The following is a 22147-nucleotide window of genomic DNA, read 5'->3' on the forward strand; positions in this document are numbered from 1 at the left end:
TAGTTAAGCATGAATAGACTAGATTTTTGGGGGGGGTGGGGGGAGGAATGGGGATAAGCTGGGAAATCAGTTGGTCTTGCCTTGTTTGGGAGGTGTGCTTCTAGAATACATAATACAGGATGAATTTAGTGAACACTTAAATGCCTTTACAGTCAATATTGATTTTCAAAGAACTGAAGAATTTACTTGGTTTGCTTGAGAGGAACTGTACAAAGGGTATTCACAAAATATTTAGTAAAGTTATAAAAATTAAGGCCCCTGTATTAAAATGAATGCAGCTACATGAATGAAAGCATTTACATTGGCTAAATAGAGTGGAGGTAAATGCACAATGATTCAGAGAAATAGGCAGAAAGATAATGTACTGTCTAAGATTGTATAATAGTACATTTTGAAAGGGAATAGTTAAAAAGATTCATGCTCTAAACACAAAAAATTAGGGATGTTTCCTTTTCATTGCTGGGTGGAGGGAAATTGTGTTAAGGTGGGATTGAAGTAGTTACTTCCAACTTAAAAGAAAAATGTTCTCCTTCAGCGCTCTGTACTTTGATCAGTAATCATTTGTTTAATTTCTTGCTTTTTTTTGCCCTTTTGATTTTTCTGCAGGTTAAAATATAAATTAAAATAAGCCTTTGTTTTAAAATCAAAACACCGTTTTACAGTGCACTAAATTGACTTCTTGATGGCTGCTTCTAAATGAATGTCTGTCTCGGGGTTGCAAGCCCAGGTTTCAGTTGCCATTTGCTTTGATGCGGGTACACCAACTGTGGGAGAATGGGCCCATGAATTTTTTAACATTCATTTTTCAGATCAAAATGTTAGTCAGGCCTGTATTTATTGCCCCTCACTCATTGCTCCTGAAAAGGTGGTGGTGAGTCTCCAACTTGATTTGTTGTGGTCGTTCTGGGAAAGGTCCTTCATAGTGCTTTTGGGGAGAAAATTCCAGGATTTAGATGTGCTGCTGAAGAAGGAATGGTAATATTTCCAAGTCAAGATGGTGCTTTACTTGGAAGGGTTATATGTAGTTGGTGCCTAAAGCCTTTTTTTCTTGATGGCAGAGGTCATGGGTTTGGGAGGTGTTGCCGGAGTAGCCTGGGCTACTTCATAGCTGATACATACTGCAGCAACTGTGTGTTGATGGTGGAGGGAATGAATGTTTTGGGTGTCTGATGAGATGCTGAAGAAGTGGTTTACTTTGTCCTCTTTGGCATTGGGCTTGAGTACAGTTGGAGCTGCACTCAGTCAAGCAAGTGAAGACTATTCTGTCACAGTCCTGACTTGTCCCTTGGAGATAGTGGAAAGGCTTTGGTGTATCAGGAGGTGCATTGCTTGACATGGGAATCCCTGGCTCCTGACATTCTCTTGAAGCCATTGTACAGTATTTATGTGATTGGTCCAGCTGAGTTTCTTGTCAGTGGTGACCATCCTCAAAATGCTGAGGTAAGTGATTTGGCAGTAGAAAGGCCATAGAATATTGAGGGTAGGTGGTTAGACTCTCTATTGTTGTATTTGATTGTTGCACAATACTTATGTGGCACAGTGTCAGCCCATTCCTGAATGTTGTCTTGGTCTTGCTGCACGCATGCATGAACTGCTTCAATTGCTTAGAAATTGCAAATTGAGCATTGTGCAATCATCAATGAATTTTCCCACATCTGACTGATGATAGAAGGATGGTTATGATGCTGCTTATGGTTGGCATAGGACACGACCTTGAGGAATTCTTGCAATGATGTTCTGGAGCTGGTGTGATTGACTTACAAAACTACAAGCATCTATATGAGTTATTCCAACCAGAGTGTTTTCCCAATGATGTCTGTTGACTTCAGTTTTGTTGGAACTTTTTTGATGTTACAGTCGGTCACAAGCTGCCTTTCACCTCAACTCTGGTCTGTATTTGGACCGAGGCTGCAATGAGGTCTGGAGATGGGTGGTTCTGACAAAACCCAAGCTGGACCAATTATTGAGTCCCAATTGATAACATTGTTGACGACACTTTGCATTGCTTTGCTGATGATTGAGAGTAGATGGGTTGGGAGGTAATAGTTGGGTTAGATTTGTTCTGTTCTTTTGTGAGCAGAACCTATCTGGGCAATTTTCCAAACTGTGTGGATGATAGTGCTGTAATTGTACTAGAACAATTGTGTTGCCAGAGATGCAGCTAGTTATGAAGCACAGGGTTTCAGTACGGGAAGTCCCTGGATTATGAACGAGTTCCATTTTTGAGTCTGTTCGTAAGGTGAATTTGTATGCAAGTCAGAACAGTTACGTACAGTTCACATCTAGCGTCAATTAGTCCTAAATCACTACAAACTTCAGTTATTTATTGCCAAATATTAAGATCCAAATGGAATTTTGATTCCAGTTTCATTACAATTCCACACATGATGTGAAGCAATCTAAAATACAGCATAACTTGTTATCGCCGGGACATGTGAAGTCATTCATTACAGTACAGTACTGTGGAGGTACAGTTACCACATCAAGTGAATTTTGTGTATTTTCTGACTGATGGACAAAATCAACTTAAGGACATCTGTAGAAATGGACCTCGGTCATTACCTGGGGACGACCTGTCGGGGGAGAGCGAGTGCTGGATAGATAGATAGCGAGGGAGATAGAGAGATAGATATGGTGGGTGGGGGCAGCGAGAGAGGGGGCTGGTGACCATTCATGGCGTCCCTCATCATTCGGAACTCCTCGAACATCCCTGCCCTGAAAAAGCGGTACAGACTGTAACACATGAAGTCCACGATCCAGCCGTTCGCTACCTCCATCACCTGGAAAAAGTCAACTCTGACAGGCAAACTGTTTTGTGCCCAATTCCGCGCCTTCTTCCTGCCGTCCGTAAGTCAGGCGTTCGTAACCAGGGGACTTCCTGTGCTACTAAAATCCAACTGGATAATCTGTTTCAATTCGAACTGTTGTAACCCTCAACTGCACACCTGAAAACTGATGCTTGAGATCCCAAAAAGCTGAGTAACACTGCTTCAAAAATTGTGCTATTATTCTGTTCCTTTGTTAAGAATTTTGCTAGAATTACAAAACAAGTTTGATTCCTGAAGAATCAGTTAATCTTAATTGTGAATATAAAAATAGTATTTCATTTACAACTAAGTATTTCAAATTGCAGGTGATGGGAAATGGTACAGAAACATAGATTACTATCGGATGGATGGATCCACAAGTGCACAAACAAGAAAAAAATGGGCTGAAGAGTTCAATGATGAAACAAATGTCAGGTATTAAAACTGGAAAGGTTTTTATTATAAAAAAAATTCTTCAAATAGCTGATTCATTTTCACCAATGTACAAGTTAAAATGCAGGAAAGTGTTAAAATGAGCTTCAGTAGTTTTTCAGAAACTTTAAATTGTTGAGAGATGAAAACTGATTACGGAGTACATCACTCAAGCTAATTCTACAGTTTAGGAATGCATATTTAAATTATTAAGCTATCCAAATTTATTAAATGCGCTTCTTTGGAGCGTCAGAGACTGAGGGGGTGATCTGATAATTATGAGAGCCATAGGTGGGTAGATAGTCTGTCTTTTTCCCCAGAGTGGAAATGTCAAATAGTGGAGGGCAGAGGTTTAAGGTGAGAGGGGAAATGTTTAAAGGAGATTTGTGAGGCAAGTTGTTTTTTGCACAGAGTGATAGGTGATAAGAACGAGGTGCTGGGGAGGAGGTAGAAACAGTTACAATAGCAATGCTTAAGAGGCATTTAGACAATCACATGAACAGGCAGGAAATGGAAGAGTATGGACCACATGCATGGACTCTGACCTCACGATCTACCTTGTTGTGACCTTGCACCTTATTGCACTGCACTTTCTCTGTAGCTGTGACACTTTACTCTACTGTTATTGTTTTTACCTGTCCTACCTCAGTGCACTCTGTACTAACTCAATGTAACTGCACTGTGTAATGAATTGACCTGTACGATCGGTATGCAAGACAAGTTTTTCACTGTACCTCGGTACAAGTGACAATAATAAACCAATACCAGATGGGATTCGTTTAACTTGGCATCATCGTCATGTGGACATGGTGGGCTGAGGGGTCTGTTTTTGTGCTGTACTTTATGAAAGCTTGAGCACTATTAAGACAAGATGTTGAACCTGTTCAGACTGTAGTTGGCTGAACAGTTTGAATACCTAGTGATTATTTTAGTCAGAGTTATACAGCATGCAAACAGGCCTTTCGGCCCAACTCACCCATGCCGACAAATATGCCTTCCTGAACGACTCCCATTTGTCCCATATCCCCCCTAAATCTTTCCTATTCATGTCCTTTAAATCTTTTAAATGTTGTAATTGTACCCACCTCTACCCCATCCTCTGACAGCTCATTCCATTTACTGACCACAGAGCTTTGTTTTTATTATATATTGAATTTGTTTACCTGCTAGTTATGCTTTGTAAATGAGAATGCATAGGATTTAACTCCTAATTTCCATGTACTTGAAAATTTGAATTAAGGTTGTATTTTTTTCTTATTCTCTCCTTTTTTTTCCATGTTTTTTGATTTTTTGAAAAAATCTATTTATAATGTGTAGGGAGCAAAATGAAGCCAGTGTAACATCAGCTTCTTGAAAGCACCATTAAAACTTTTGATACTCTTTTGAATTTAATGTGATGCTTAAATTTTAATATCTCTGTGCAATCATTTCCTACAGGGGCCGTCTATTCATCATTTCCACGAAAGCTGGATCTCTGGGGATTAATCTTGTGGCTGCCAACCGTGTCATAATTTTTGATGCCTCCTGGAATCCATCTTATGATATCCAGAGCATCTTTCGTGTTTATCGTTTTGGACAGACAAAGCCTGTCTTTGTGTACAGATTCTTGGCTCAGGTAAAAAGGATATGTCCATGCACATCTTACATATTTTTTAAATATTGTTTGAATTGAAATTATTCCACACAGATTCTTGACGAGTGGGAAATAATTTGAGGACAGTGAGAGGCTTTGATCCTTCTCCTAATTTTTCACAAAAATGAGTGCAAGTTCTTTCCTCTTTTTTAATGTTTCAAAATTGTAAAAATTTGTATCATCATAAACTTAATTTTTTTTGTGCAGGCATTTGTACATGTACTGCTATGAGAAGTTAGAATATTGTTCTTTCCTCAGTGCATTTAAAACAAAATGAATTGAAATCTGTGTATAGGGACATTAATTATTTTTGATATTATATGGTTTTCTCAAATTATGCAATTTTTTTTCCCCATGCTTCATGTTTTTAGAGTCACTTTTCATTCATTTTTCCTTTTATTGGTCTCCCTACTTTCCTCAGGGTATTCTTGGTTTTTCTGTAAGTTATGAAATATTCCCCTCAACCTAAATTTTTAAAAAGGCATAGAAAAGTAGTTTCAACCTTGAAGTAGAAAATATAGGTGAAGCAAGAGTAAAATAATCCTTGATTTCACTATTGGATTCAGCTGGTAATTGTTTAACTTTGGCAGAGTTGTATTAGCTTTAGCTTATTTCCCTTATGAAATTGGCATAGGGGATCTATGCTAAATTTGAAGTAATTTATGTTGAAGATTGAGTACTACAACAATTGATGTATTTTTAGATTTTAAGAACTTCCAGTCAGTTAGAAGGAATTTATTTTCTGGAGCTTATTTGTTTCTTTTTAAATTGTATCCAAATGATAGCTGAAAGCAGTGTGAAGGAGTTGAACATGAACACAGTTCCCTTGTACTCTTAGATTCCATATTTTGAATGTTTCCCCTTCTATAATGCCTTCAAGGTTCTCAAGTAGACAAACAAGGACACAAAACTTTTAAGTGATTAAATTTTTTGATTTGTCAAACTTGTGTTTTGATGTGAATTGTTAAATTTCTGTGCAGTTGCAGTGCATTGAGGCAGAATTTTTATCCTGAAATTACTAGCATTTTTGTGAAAAATAAATTTAGTGAAATATTTGTGGCAATACATTTTAATGGTTTATTTCTCAGCATCATCCTATTCTGTTGTATTTAATTAACTTGTGAGTAACATGAGTGAATGAATTTATTATGAAGTGTGCTGCTGATCTCTCTAGTAAAATATTTCATTGTATTTTACAACTATAGTTTAGCCACATCTAATCCATCAATTAGCTGTGATTTGAACTAGCTGTAACTAATGGAGGCAGGACGTGACTCCATGAGTAAGATATTTTGTAAATGGTGTCAATCAGGCAACAGCTACCGTTCCAAGAAGCATTTAAATGATCTAAAGGGAAACACATTTGAGCTCCAGCATCTGGCTTTTTCTGTTTAACCCTTGCAGGAACTCAAGAGTGACTTTGGAGTAATTATCACAGATCACCATTGAGGCTGATTAAATCTGTTTGATAATTTGATCTGCTAAACATGGCAGAAGTACATTTGTAATGTGTTGTAGTTGAAATCCTACATGTAAATTAGCAGGGAATAAACTTGGTCTATTATTCTCCAAGGCTGCTCGATCAAATAGGTGAAGCAAACTCTTTTCTAGTATGTGAATAGGATGCACAGATTGCCCTTTACAATTCGGTGGACTGTGGAGGGCATGGGGATAGAGTGTATCTGGAGAAGCATCAACTTCTATAATGTTTTTAAATACAGGGAACCATGGAGGAAAAGATTTATGATCGACAAGTAACAAAACAGTCACTTTCATTCCGTGTAGTCGACCAGCAACAGATTGAGCGTCACTTCACAATGAATGAATTAACTGAACTCTACACTTTTGAGCCAGATCAGCTTGATGATCCAAACTCTGAAAAGAAGAAGAAAAGAGATACTCCTGTGCTGCCAAAGGTTTGCTCCTTTCCTAATATCAATGTTTATCAATAGATATTTCTCATATTTATATTTTGCTTTCAAATAGGAGCACTTGATCAGGAATTTCACTTGCATCTTTCTTTGACAGTAAGATGGTGCTAAAGTGAAGAAGGGACATTAGAAGATAGAGCAATGGAAGATGATGAGTGAAGGTCAATGTTGTCTTCACAATAGAAGTGGAAAGAATGGTAGGCAAGGAAGAGGGACGATTAGGGGATACAGGGGGGAAACTAGACAAACTAAAATGATGAGAAATATAAAAATGCCTTGGTGTTGGGAAGGTTCTAAAATGAGCAAAAGATGCACAAAGAAATAGATAAAAATGAAAAGAGCAGGAGATTGAAGATGAAAAGCAAGAGAAATTGCCAGTGAAATAAGTACAATTTAGAACAGAGTTGATGAGATTGAGTGAAGTAGATGAGAAACAACAACAAACTGGTTGGAAATGGAGCTGGAATGGAAGAAAAGAAACACAGGTTTGGATAGAAATGGAGAAGAATGATGTAAGGTTTGCAGAATCTTTCTTGTGAGAGATGTGCCGCTAGGAGTATTTAATAGCTGACAGCTTGAGATTATTCTTTGGCACCAGGGCTGAAAAACCAATCCACTGTTTGGTTGGATAATAGTTACCATCATGTTATGTTGGTTATGTCACCCTTAAATGCTACAGTTAATGTCTGTGGATTATGCCAGATGTTTTACTATGGTGCACTTCAGATGCATTATAAATGTAGTAAATTCAAATTGATTTTAAGTACTGTTTCATTGTGCTTCTATTAAGTCTAGTTATCATATGGCAGGTTAGATCAAGAACTAATTTTAATATTTGACATTTTAGAAATTATAGGAAAGGCTTTGTGTACTTCTCTTGCTGTGATGTACAACTGTAGGTGCTGGAGTCCTGTTTTTGCATTTCATCTGAAGATGTAAATTTATAAAAAGTCTGGCACTTCAGCCTTAAACATTGTAAATTATTATTACTGTCATATTTTGCAGTTAGCCGCGGTGACTATGACTTGCAATAGCAAAAGTTTTAAATTGAGTAGTGTTCGTAATCACCCCTAGGTTTATACCATGAAAGATCTTAAAATTGTAAAAAGGTTTTCCTGAAAGATGCCCTTTGAGGGCTTCCAGTGAACATTTCAGAGAAAAAATGAAGTTCTGTCTTAAATTGTGGTAAGGAAATTTCAGAGTGAAAGCCATCCTGTTGCTGCTTTTTACATAGTTATATTTCAGTTTGTTTTAAAGCTTCAGGTTTTTTTTTTGAGTTTTGGTATTTTTAAGGACAGTATGAACTGTTTTCAAGAAGCTGCTTTCAGTAGAAAGACTGGAGTTGCAGTGGAATTTCCTTTGTTCCAGGTACCTGGTGTCTTTTGTATGGAAAAGGCTTACACTTGTTAGCATAGTTTGACAGCAATATTCTCCTTTCCCGCTTAAGTCAAAAGATATTAAGTCTTTATATTAATTTTTGACTACAGTAATTATAGTAACGCTGCATTCAATGTACAACACCAAACTTGGGGAAAGCACCACACCAAACTTAGAACATGGAAATTAGAACAGTACAGCACAGCAATGGCCCCTTTGGCCCACGTTGTTTCTGTTGACCATGATGCTAATTTAAACTGCACGTCTGCCTGAATGTGGTCTATATCTCTCCATTCCCTGTCTGTTCATGCTCTGTCTAAATGCCTCTTAAACATTGCTATCGTACCTGCTTCCACTGCTTCTCCTGGCAGCATGTTCTGTGGTTTTAAAACAAAACACTTCTCTCAGTAATCTCCTTTTAGTATTTGACATTTACACCCTGGGAGACTCTATCTGCCCAATCTATTCCCCTCATAGTTTTCTATACTTCTATGAGGTTGCCCCTCAGCCTCTGACACTCCAGAGAAAACAATCCAGGTTTGTCCAACCTCTCCTTTATAGCTCATACTCTCTAATCCAGGCAGCATCCTAGTGAACCTCTTCTGCATCGTCTCCAAAGCCTCCACGCCCTTCCTGTAAACCAATGACCAGAACTGCACACAGTATTCAAAATATGCCTAAGCAAAATTTTATACAGCTGCAACATGATTTCCCAACTTCTGTACTCTCCTAATTGATAAAGACAAGTATGCCTTCTCTCCAACCTTATCTACTTGCATTGCCAATTTGAGGGATCTACATGGACTGGCACCCCAAGATCTCTCTACATCAATATGCCTTAGGGTCCTGCTATTTGTTTTTCTTTACTCTCTTATATTTGACCTTACATTTGTCCAGATTAAATCCCATCTGCAATTTCTTCGACCATATTTCCAACTGACCTACATCTTACTGAATCCTTTGACAGTTTTCCCCACTGTCCACAACTCTGCCAATTTTTGTTGTCTGCAAACTTGCTAATAAGCCCAGCTACATTTTTGTTCAATCATAGTGGTGTTCCACAAGGACCTGCGCTGAGACCTCTGATTACAGACTGCCACTCTTCCACCACTACCCTCAGTAAAGGCCCTAGCAATCTCCTCTCTTGCCTCTCTCATTTACTTGTGATATTGCCCATCAGGCCCTGGGGAGTTAATGTTCTTCAAGAGCCCAACAGCACACACTCCTGATATGGCTTAGGATATCTGCATACCACTCCCTGATCTCGCTATCTTTGTCCTTCTCCTTGATGAATTCTGATGCAAAATACTTGTTTGATACCTCACTTCCTCTGGCTTCCAGCATAAATTCCCTCTCTGTCCTTGAGTGGTCCTACCCGCTCCCCAGTGACCCTCTTGGGGAATTTAAATTATCTGCCACTATGTTATCCACAGAGTGGCTTCCATGATCTAATTCATTGAAAAATAATGTGGAAATCATTTCATTTACCTTTAGATCAAGCTATAAGATTTGATTCCATTGACTCTTTTATTCCAGAATGAATAAGTTATAAATTATAGTCAAATTGGGAATTAAACACTTTTATTAAAGTTTGGTCCAAAGTAGAAATTTATTCTTTTCCAGTATGGAAGAACTGATGTGGCTCAAATGAATTTTTACCGTGGTGATTACAATTGACCTCATTGATTAGTCTAAAAATAGTTTCCTGCATTTACTCTGGTACTTAAAACAATTTTTCCTTTTGAGGCAGAGTTTAGAGTTTCCCAACTATACAGGTGAGCTTTATTTGCAACGTTACAAAAATCATTCATTTCATTTATTGTAATAGTGTGGCTCATTTCTAATGTCATTTATTAATCATATTGACAGTGTTGTAAGTTTGGAATTGCTGAGAGAACCAATTAAGTGGTCTCTCGCTGTCTCGCGCTCTCTCTCATTTGAAGATGGTCCAATGAATTGGGAGTTTCTTTTGAGATTTACTGGAAAGATTTGCATGGAGTGACTGGCAAATTTACATTTTGAAAATGCCATGTCAACATGAGTGAAAACTTAGGCAGTATTCACAATCTTAAGTGACATTTTCTTGGATAGTTAAATAGCTGCTGATGTCTAGAATGCACATGAGAATCCTCAGAAAAATAGTACCTGTTGGTACACCATTGAACAGTGAATAAGGATGTGATTATGCTGCCGGATTTGATACAAAACAGTTTCAGGTGTGGATCATAGTAAGTGTTGGTGTAATTCGGAAATTGATTCCAATCTGACTCCCAATCTTAGTAATACTTGGAGGTATGAAAAGCACCTCTGGTCACCCCACACTGTTCGAATTTTTTCCAGTGAATTTATTGGTGACTTCATAAATTCATTTTGAAATTGGTTTTGTGTTGTAAAAAAGTTTGTACCTTTTGAGTTCTCCAAGCAAGATAAATGAGCTGTGCAGAAAGCAAAATTCCAAGCTTGCATCCTAACTCCAATATGGATTGACTTTGTTGCTAAAGTTGGTGCAACTCCAAAGACGCGGGAGTATAGTTCCAGGTAAATAATGCTACCAGTAGTTAGAAAAATTGTGTTTCCTTCTGCTTCAGTTTTTTATCAACTAAAAGAATTGGAAAGATGAAAGTATTTCTCTCCTTGCATATTGCCAAGATTTGAGGACAGCTCACTAAACCTAAACACGACAAAAGAATAAAAGCAATGACTGATTTTTGGCATCATCTTCAGAGTGGTATAATTAATCGTTTGGTGAAATAAAGTAGTTGATACACTTTTAAAAGAAGTGTCTTGCTTCTCCAAGGTAGATGAAATATGATTTAACGTGCAACCTAGTCAATTATTTGATCAGTTAACTTAAGCTACTATATTCTGTTTGCCATTGTATGCAACTTTGAGGAACTACTGCTCACATAATAGCTAACGTAGAGCTTTCAAAACTTTATGATCAAACATTAAGCACTTGTATCATTTTATTTGATTATGGGATGTGGACCTTGCTGACATTACCAGAATTTGTGCATCAGCCACGTCTGTGGGTTTGGAGTCGCATCTGGGTCAGACTGGGTAAGGATGGTATATTTCCTTCCTGAAAAGGAATTAATGTACCAGAGGTATTAATGACAATGACATTTCATTGTCATTGTAACTGAGACTTTTTTAATTCCAAATTTGATTTAATTTGAGTTATTTAACTTGAATGAATCTGATACCAGCACCGGATTCACTGATCATCTACCATAGTGTAGCGGTCAGTGTAAGGCTGTTACAGCGCCAGTGACCCTGGATCAATTCCAGCCGCTGTCTGTAAGGAGTTTGTACGTTCTCCCTGTGTCTACGTGGGTTTCCTCCAGGTGATCCTGTTTCCTCCCACATTCCAAAGACGTATGGGTTAGGAAGTTGTGGGCATGCTATGTTGGTGCTGGAAGCATGACGACACTTGCGGGCTGCCCCCAGAACACGCTTTGCAAAAGATGCATTTCACTGTGTGTTTCGATATACATGTGACTAAGGAAAAGATATCTTAATGTAAGCTCCGAGCTGTATGGCATATTGTGATTACAACAGTCAGTCCATTTCAGTCTGAGAGGTGGAAAATACCAGAAGTGGTAAACAGAAGTGGATGGTTTTAGTCTGACAGCATCTGAAGGCAGTCAAGAAAGTGGTTGAAAGAGCTGGGTGATTTTTGGCTTGTATGTGAAGGCAGATCCTGTCCCTGTGGTCAATGTCACTGAAAGTTTGCACTGGGGGTGATGAAGGAGAGACTCTGAAGATGACAATGCAGTGGAAGTAAGAGGCTATTGTGAAACTTGTTTAAGGAAGGATGATTTGGCACTTGAATCTGGACGTTCGTGGACTATGAGAGGTCGAAGCTACAGCTTCCAGCCAACCAATTGGTTTTGCATTGTAAAAGAACCATGACACAGATCCCATCATGTTGAGCTTAATGTATTAACTCAGAAACATTAAGTGCTCTAGTTTTTTTAAAAAAAACCTTAAACCTCATGCATGCGCTGTTTGTTGTAGTATTGATAACTCATTGTGAACTTACTGCCCTTGGATCCAGCTCAAAGATTAGATGTTTGCTTGACTCTGAACTTATAACTATATCTGGAAATCTGCTGTGTCAGGAAGGGAAAAAACAACTCTAGTGTTTGCATGGATAATTGCTGCACCACATCATTGATCATAATAGCACCAATCAGATTGATCTAACCTGGATGTATCCTGGTAATTGGAGAACAAAATGGCCATGTAACATGTACCTCAGTTTTACAACAGTGATCTCATTATGTTTTAATATCACTGGCAATTTATAATCACTAATAGCAAATAGAACAGTATAGCTGAGGTAATTCTTTGTTGTTTAGATCATAATAGTTGATAAATTTAATTTGCAGCAAAGTAATAGTGATTATAGTTGGAGAACTTTGAATAATATCGGTATGATTCATCTTAATGAGCAATATATCTTGAGTTCACAATGCTGCAATATGCATTAGTATCGTAGAAAATTGTCACTGCATTAAAACTGATGGAAGCTCATTGACCTGTGAAATTTCATTATTTGTTTACTGGAGCTGAGGTTTATGAGGCTTTTGTGAATTATCACGAAGTCCTGCCTGATGGGAGGTCCAGAGAAATGGGCAGTTAAAGTAGGCTAGATTTCCCAGGTTAATTGATTATACTGGGTCAGGGCTCTAAAACTGGTCAGCCTGAGAAGGAAATAATGAGACTTCTATGACAGAGAAGATACATCCAAGGTCCAAATGTCTTTGAAATTTTAAGCTAAAATCAAGTTTAAATTCAAGGGAAGAATGTACACAGATATAGCCGTGATGGGGAAAAAAACACTGCTGGAGGAACTGAGCAGGTTAAGCAGCATTTGTGTGTGTTTGGAAGGGGTTGGTTGAGGGAGTGGGGAGAGGATTGTCAACGTTTTGGGTCAAGGACCTGCATCAGGACCTCTTCCCTCCTCTCCCAACCCCCTTGCCCCCAAACAGATGTCGCTCGGCCCATTGTGTTCTTCCAACAATTTTTTTTGCTCATATTCCAGCATCTGCGGTCACTATTGTCTGCAGTACTGATCAGTGGAATAAGCAATTGATGCGCACTGGAAGCAATCCTGATGTCAGTTTTAGAGATTAGCAAAAAATCAAGGATCATTCCTATGTTCTATTGCAGCCTGTGCTAAGATTTCTTTAAATCTTTTGCCTGTCCAGCAGACCCCAGTGGAGTTCTTTCATATGGTATGGCATTACTTAGATATCAGATGAATGCAAGAACTAAAAATAGAAGCAGGAATAGCCCATTTTTGACAGTTGCATCTGCACCACCATTTGTTAAGATCATGACTCATTCACCACTTTCTTGCTTTGACTCCATATCTCTTCTGTAATATCCAAAGAAAATCTGAAATCTGTGTCCACTCTGTCAGTCTACTTAATGGCTTCCTGAGATGCCAGGTAAAGAAATGAGGTACTTCTTGCAACAATGGACAGGTTGGTGTAATGTGTTCCATTGTTTGGGATATGGTCACAGGTGCATGTGGAGTCAACTAACATCTTCTATAAATGGAGCAGGTGGCCACATTGTCCAAAGTCTCTATGGATTGTATTGACAGCTTCTAGCTATCCTTAAGATCTAATCCCGGGATCTTTGTTCCCTTTATTGGATGCAAGGCCGTTCTTTCCATCTAGGTTGTGGATTTGTGACCACTGTACAGATGTTGGCTACTTTTCCTCATCTTGACTTTAAACCCTTTTGTGCAGTATGTTTGGGTGCAGTTGCATTGGTGCCAACTACAAGCATCCACTAGGTAAACTATGCATTGTAAGCTATGATAATTTGTTATCAGAGTAGTTGATCCTTGCATGAGTTGATATTTGAAACAATCTGTCATTTCAATTTAGTATCTCAAACACTCCAGTCCCCTAACAGGTGTGTGTGATATAACCACTGTTTGGTGTCCAAGAATTATAACTGAATGGACTTTCTTTTCAAGCAAAAAAAAAGTTGAGCTAAGGAAGAACTAGAGCCAGCCAAAAGAGCAGAATCCTGTATACTTCACATTTCCTCTGACAAAAAAAAAATCAAAGTATAGAACCAAACTAAAATGCCACCTGAAGACTAGCCATTAAAGATAAATCACCGGATTTGTTTCAGGTTAAAGTTCTTTCAATTGAAAGATCAGCTGAAGGTAACTAAATGTTAATGGCTGACTTTGTGCTGTATATTCAACAAGAATTTGACAACTGGAGTCGCCTATGAAACTACATTTTATTTCATCAACCAGTCCGTCCAGATTTTACTTGACTACTTGGTAAACATACTTGACAGGTTAATGAACTAGACCTTTCTTTACAAAAGATCTGTAACATTTCCAAAATCTTGCTATGAAAGAAGGCATTTTCGTTGGACATTTCAGTTAAGGCAGAGATTGCTGAGAGTCCAAAAGAGGATTTGAGTGGTGCTGGCAGTTATTTTTGAGGGATGGTTTTAAAGTCAAGCCTCCTGATCAGTTATGGTTTTCGAATGTTTACTGAATTGTTGCTGAAGATGGATGGAGAGTCCGAATATAATGTATCCAAGTTTACTTGTACTACAGTGCTGGGTGGGAAAGTAAGCCATGAGAGGGGAGAAAAGGCAGTGGTTGCAAGGGAATATAGAAAGGTAAAATGTGTGGACAAGGTAGTGACAGATGGAGGATAGCAGATGGGAGTTTATTCACTTAGATAGGAATTTTTTTTAAATTCAAGCTCAACAATTAAATGTAGGCTTTTAGAAAAATTTGGTGCTCGTGAATAAATTATGATATTATTATGCAGGTATAAAAACCAATTAGTAAAGCAAATAACATGTTGGCCTTTGTTGTGTGAGGTTTGGAATAGCTGATGAAGGAAGACTTGGTGCAATTGTATAGGGTTTTGGTAAGACCACTTCTGGAGTATAATGTGGAGTTTTCAAATCTTTATCTCAGGAAGAATAAACTGGACAGTGCAACAGTTGTTCTCGGCAGATAAAACTATTAGAAGTGAGTAGATTGGGCATATTCTGTGGAGTTCAGAAGAATGAGACAATTCATCTAAACATAAAGGATTCCACAGATGCTTGACTGCGTGGATGCTAAGAAGTTATTTCCCATTACGAGGAAGTCTAGAACTTAGGGGTATTGTCTCAAATCAAACTATCAAATATTTGGGGCTGAGGTCGGGAGTAATTTCCTCAGAGGGTTCTGAACTTTGGAGTTAAGTACCTCATACAATTGTGTAAATGTTTCATCCTTGAGTGTGTTCAAAACTGAGGTTTCTTGAAATCCAGAGGGGAGATAAGGGGAACACAATGGCACAGCTAGTTGAGTTACTGCCCACAGCTCCAGCAACCGAGTTAAGTCCTGATCTTCAGTGCTATTTTTGTGGAGTTTGCATGTTCTCGCATGGATTTCCTTCAAGTACTCCAGTTTCCTGCCCAGATTTTTAAATGGAGATCAACAATTAAATGTAGGGTTTTAGGAAGATTGTGCCCATGTGAATAAATCACAATGATTAATTTGTCAATGTAAATTGCCCATAGTGTAGGTGAGTGATAAAATCTGGGTGAGATGGGGGGGGGGGGGGGGGGGGGGGGGTGGTAGTGCAGGGGGTGTTGATTTAATGCAGGGAGAATAGGCTACAGGGAAAAGTAGAGGGAGTGGGATTGCTCTGGGCTGAATAACCTCCTTTGCTGTGAGGAAATACGGGAAGGACGATTGAGCTTGAAAAGTTGAGTTGAGGTAATTATTGGGCTGTGATCTTACTGATCAGCTAAACAGGCTCAAGGGCTGCATGGCCTACTTGCAAGCACCTTTTGAAATTTGTCTACTTTGCCTCAGCATATCTACATATGATTTTTCTTTCATTTAGATTAAAAATAAGGATGTTAGCTTTAGGATGGTGATTAATTTGTCTTTAAAAATGTACAAACACAAATTGAGAGTCTACTAAGCTGAGAAGCTAAAATCATCAATTTCTTCATATTCAAGGTTGTTCAGTTACAATTGAGATTTTTTTCACATTTATGAATTGTGGATGTTGCCTGCCTTTAATACCCATAAATACTAATTTTGCCAGAAATAGTTTATTTGGAATTGGTTTATTATTGTCACATGTATAAAGGTACAGTGGAAAAATTTGTCTTACATACTGTTCATACATATCAATTCATTACACAGTGCATTGAGGTAGTACATGGTAAAACAATACAGAATGCAGAATAAAGTGTAACAGTTACAGAGAAAGTGCAGTGCAGGTAGACTATAAGGTGCAAGGTCATAATGAGGTAGATTGAGAGGTCAAGAGTCCATCTTACTGTACTAGGGAACTGTTCAATAGTCTTATAACAGTGGGATATTAAGCAAAGCTGTGTTAACTAAAGACACATCCTCTGCATTTCAAAAATGCAAGTGAAGGTAAAGGAGTAAATGGGAGTTGGTCTTCAGCAATAATACTGTAGTCCTGCCTGCTAATTCACTCCACACAACATTGGCAGTTTCAATTATTGTCTCTCAAAAACCTGGGCCCAATGAACACCAGCCTTCAACGGCAATCTCAGCAAAGAAAAGCTGGATACTCTGTCCTTGGCTATTGTAATGAATTCAAGTAAAATGGTTATTAAGTTTGTGTCTTGTCTTAAATGATTTCTTATTTGTCATGAAAAGGTGTTTTTAGTTAGTTCTGAAAGTAGTCTCCTTAATTATTTGACCAGTACTGCTAAGAATTTGAATCTTGAAACTCCTAATGAGTCTCCAACAAAATTATGTGTTTTGATTTAACATGTAATGGAATATTGGAATTTAGATGGGAAGGAATTTATTAGTTTTGTTGCCTTCTGAATATTTTCAGAATTTGATGTTTGAAAGTGTGATTTGAACACTGACAATTTAAAATTTCAACCAGTGTAAATTGTAAATTCTAATTGCTATATTGTTACCATGAATGATCCAAGTTATTTTGGTTCTGTGATCAATGTGTAGTGGTCTAATCCTCAGACCCATTTCATGCTGTATAAACAATTTACATTTCTTGAAAAAAGTGTCATTCAGCTCTTAAGTGATGTAAGAATTGAATATGTATTTAAAGGTGCTTTCACTTTTCATCACCACCTGTCCAGAAAATGAGAGAGTTTGGACAAAAAAAAACAAGCCATCACAGTTGGATGTAATCTGAACCATATTTCATGACAATATTAGCAGAGTAGGCAAGTATTATGTTCCACAATGTTTTTCTTTTCAGAGGTGTTACCATAGATATAAAGAAATTTTTGCAATGTGTTTAATTTTATAATTGCATACATTTACCTGTACATGCACTGACCATTACAAACAAATTACTTTATTTCCTGCCAAGATATTGTTTCACAAATAGGTAAAAAGTTAATGCTTTCCCTGCTTGTCAGAATATCTGAAACTTAATTCACTTTAAAAAACATTACATACTTAAGTATGTTTTGAAATTATTATTTGTATGGCCATTTCAATAATATGCAGTGACTTTTTGTTTCACAATCATTACTGAAACCTATTTGACAGCCATTCTTGGGGCACAGTTTATTGACTTGAACCGTTTTGGTAGATCAGGCCTATTGCATGTGTGCTGCCAAACATGGAAACCCTGAACTGGAGAAGGATTTGTGATCACTTGCCTGCATGCAATGGGGGACGAAAGGAGGCAAAGTTATTTTTCTTAATTTCAATTTAGCTGAATAATTTTAATTATGTTTTGGTTTTTTAGATTTTTTTTCTCATTTTTAATAGTTTTTATATGTCACGGAGTGTCAGAGATATTTAAATATGTTGCAGAGCTTTGCCAGCTGTCAACTCTTTCACAGGTTCATTATGCACTTGAAGCCCTGTTGAAAATCAAGATGTAACCAGAATCCAGGAGGCCTTGGGCCAGTAAAATAGCCACTCCACATCTGGAGATTGTGGGCAGCAGCCCAAGTCGATAAGACTTTGACCCATGTCTAGTGAAGTCTTCAGAGCAATCTGAATTTGGAATTAGATATATAGTCTCTATATAGTAGACTTCTTTAGAATTGCTTCTCAAGATACTTGGATTTATGGAAAATATCCTAGTGGTTGACCAAAGATGGTCACTGCAAGCTAATACAGGTTGAAACTCTCTAGTCTGGTACCTTTGGTGCCTGTCATAGAAAATCCAGACCACGGAAATTGCCCCTATCATCTTTCTCCGAGCAAAAGTTATTTTTATAGATGTTCACTAGGTGTGTAAGGGTTCTGAGAACTGTCTGTAACCCAAAGTTTCTGTAAATTGGAAATACTGTCAGCTGAGATTGCCAAAGTTGCACTGGTATGTTAATTAGCTACCAATTAGTACTGACTTTGGTTAATTTTAGATCTTAATTAGAATTGGTTAATTAGTATAGATCCAAACTACAGATTCAAAACATGCCAGATCACAGGAGTTGCCAGACCAAACAGTTTCAACCTGTAGTTGGTGAATAAAGCATGAGAAGTAGAAAAGTAGTCACCATCACAGAGAAGTGACGCGAAACATGTTTGATTCTCTTTTCTGAAGCACAGCATCCTCTCTAGTGCATGCGCAACATTGATTAAATTTCTTGTGCAGCTTGTTCAAAGACTGATGTTGTATGGTTTTGAAAAAATTCTGTATCTTCTGCGCAATACATTTGCCATCCCACCTATTTCCACCCATGAGTCCTTCATTGAGATATAAAAAAAATTAAAGCAGTAGGCATTCAGTCCTTTGGGCATGCTTTTGAATATTTAATAAGCTTGTGACTGATCTCTATCCCAATGCCATTTTCCTGCAGTAACTCCATAGTTCTTGATTCCCTTAATAGCCAAAAGTTTGTTGGTTTCTGTCTTGAATATATTGAGCAACGGAACTTCCATAGCCCTCTTAGGTTCCGAATTGCAAACATTCAGTACCCTTTACATGAAGAAATTGGCTGATCTGTAGCCAAATGTAAATACCTGGCTTTTCTCCATCTCTTTTAATACCTTCAGTTAACAATATATCAAACTCAAAGTTAACAATTGACCTAGCCATTTGTGGAAGCAGTTTTCTAATTTCTACCATGTTCTGTCCCTGGTCCTAAACTCCTAACCAGGGTAGGTATATCTTTGCCTTATTTCATGACAATATTTTGAAAATTTCAATTGAATCATCTAACCTTTTTAAAAATTCCAGGAAATATAACCTGAAAATTCTGTAACCTCTGTAATTTAACATTGGAGTACAGATACCATTCTTTTAAGTATACATTGCACACTGTTCAAAGCATTTAGATCCTCTGATGCCCAGGATTGCTGATTAGTTAACCAGAACTTTGTAGAGCTTTTACATGACATCTATCCTCTTGTACTAAATGCATCTTGTTTTGAAGATGAGTATTTTAGTGACTTTTTTTTATTATTTTCATTAACTATTTGTTGATGTGATGTGAGTACATGGCCTTGGATTACTGCATTGTTTACGATCTCCATGGCTGACTTTTCACCATTAAGTATTCTATTTTCAGGTGCAATGAATGACTTGATTGAAATCCTTTTGCCACAGCTTTGCTCATTTTGCTTAATGGATCAATATCTCTGTCATTTAATCCTTTCAACTAAATGTCTAGAAATTGGTCAGAACTGCCAGCTTTCAGCTGTTTTCTTGCAAGTAAGACCCAGCCTTAAATGCATCTGTCACTACTATGTCACTGGGTTCCAGCTGGAATGCAATAGCTGATCCCAGTGTTGCTGGGATTCCCCTAGTACTTCAATGAGCAATCTGCCTCTGATACAATGCCTGTCAGCCTGCACAAAATCAGAAACTGCATTTGTTTCCCTGTGTATTCTTGGCCCAGAAGGTATGTTATTTATTTTACTTTTAATGTTTATATTGAGCCACTTTAGTTAACATTTTTAATATTTTTTAAATTATTTACATTGCATTCAATAGTTTTTAAATGTCTGAATATCAAAGCCTTTAAAAATTGTGGGGGAGAAAAAGCCTTCCAACTTTGAGACAAAATTGCACCTGCAGTTTTGCCGTCAATCAAAGGCTGTCGGAGCATTTCAGGGCAGGGCCTCAGTATGCTTCCTAAGGTCTCATGCATCACAGATCCTGGCAGGAACCAGCTAGCTACATTAGTCCTGTTTTCTCTTCTCAGCCAATTTCTTTGTGGACTATTTGGAACGTAGAACAGTGGAGCGCAGGAACAGGCACTTTGGCCCGCAATGTTGTGCTGAACTAATTAAACTGGCAATTAAATGCCTAACTAAACTAATCCCTTCTGCCTACACAATGTCCATATCCCTCCATTGTCTGCACATACATTGTCTGCAAAGGGCCTCTTAAATACCTCTATCATATTTGCCTCCACTACTACCCCTGGCAGTGCATTCCAGGCACCCACCACTCTGTGCTGGAACCATGCTGGCTATCTGTTTGACAGGAAATTTTCAAGATATCCAGTTACTCTATCCATGTATAGGTTCTAGTGATTTTACAATTCTCTAGTCCCTGAATCAAAATTAGTTTCTCCTATATGCTTTCCTATTTCTCTACTTTAAAATAAAACTATTGTTAACTTCAAATATGCTAGTGCTAATTCCTTAGGTTTCAGAGTGTTTCTTCTATGATTTGTTGCAGACTCATTTAGATTTTCATGAAGGAAGCAAAGAGCTGCTCAATATACAGTTGTGGTATCTACATTAATGCGTTTGTTTTCATCAATGGTGGTTTTGATTTTCCTGATAATTTAGGAAACTCTTAAATTTGGACATGGTTATTTTCAACTCCTGAAAATATAAGACTAGTTAACAAAATTTCAGGAAATGTTTAAATGTGATCTTACCAACTGCCATGTTCCTAGAAACTTTTGGGTAGGATTAGAGTTATGGAAGTGAGCTGCCCCTAGTGTTTCATAGCAGTTCGGGGGAAAAACTGAATCATGACTGAATATTTGGCAGTGGGGTGACTGCTTTGCAAAACAATTCCATTCAATCTGCAAGTTTGACTCCAAATTTCCAGTTACCTTTTGCTTTAATTCTTCAACCCATTCCTAATCTTGCCACTTGCATCTCGGCATCAAAGCCTAGCACAAGCACAAGGAGCAGGACCTCGCCTTCCATTGGGTCTTTAGTCTTCAGAATTTGACATTGAGTTAAATTATTTCAGAAATCAGCATTTCCAGCCTTCAAATATCTCCAGTATTGTTTTTTTTCCTTTTTTTTCCTGGCTGATTCACACACTTACTTGTTTTCTACTTGCACACCCTCCATGTATTCCTTTTGTCTGCTAATGCCATCACCCCTTTTGTCACTAAATGTTAACTTTGTTTCTCTCTCCACAGATTCTGCCTGACCAGAGCATATTCAGCCTTATCTATGTTCAGATTTCCAGCATCTGCAGTATTTTTGCATTTGGCACTTACAATGTCATTGCAAAGTTTTGTTGTTAAAAATGGTTTTGCAAATGCCCAGAAAATAGTCCAGTAGGTAAAACTATTGATTGTTTTTATTTTTTTAAAGGATCATATTTTAGCAGAAATACTTCAAAACCAGAAAGATTACCTTGTGGGTTACCATGAACACGATTCACTTTTGGATCACAAGGAGGAGGAAGAGCTAAGCGAGGAGGACCGGAAAGCAGCATGGGCTGAGTATGAAGCAGAAAAGAAGGTAAGCAACTTGTAGATTATCTAAGCAGTAACGTCCATAAGACACAGGAGCAGAATTAGGCCATTGGGCCCATTGTGTCTACTCTGCCATTCGATCATGGCTGATTTATTTTTCCCTCTCAACCCCATTCTCTTGCCTTCTCCCTGTATCCTTTGACACCCTTGCTAATCAAGAACCTGTCAACCTCCGTTTTAAATATAACCAATGACTTGGCCTCCACAGCCGTCTGTGGCAATGAATTCTACAGATTCACCACCCTCTGGCTAAAGAAATTCCTGCTCAT

The 22147-nt window shown here is 37.9% G+C and overlaps 1 protein-coding gene across 3 annotated transcripts in view; it reads left to right on the plus strand.

Moving 5' to 3' along the window:
• atrx (ATRX chromatin remodeler) overlaps nt 1-22147 on the plus strand; it is a 153395-nt gene that overhangs the window by 114178 nt on the left and 17070 nt on the right. For all 3 annotated transcript variants that reach the window (XM_052020767.1, XM_052020766.1, XM_052020765.1), the window contains exons 28-31: nt 3134-3242; nt 4677-4854; nt 6594-6788; nt 21715-21864. In XM_052020767.1, the coding sequence (XP_051876727.1) occupies nt 3134-3242; nt 4677-4854; nt 6594-6788; nt 21715-21864 (632 nt within the window). The remainder of the gene's footprint in view (nt 1-3133; nt 3243-4676; nt 4855-6593; nt 6789-21714; nt 21865-22147) is intronic.

The sequence above is a fragment of the Pristis pectinata genome, chromosome 8, assembly GCF_009764475.1.
Source record: "Pristis pectinata isolate sPriPec2 chromosome 8, sPriPec2.1.pri, whole genome shotgun sequence".
NCBI lineage: Eukaryota > Metazoa > Chordata > Chondrichthyes > Rhinopristiformes > Pristidae > Pristis > Pristis pectinata.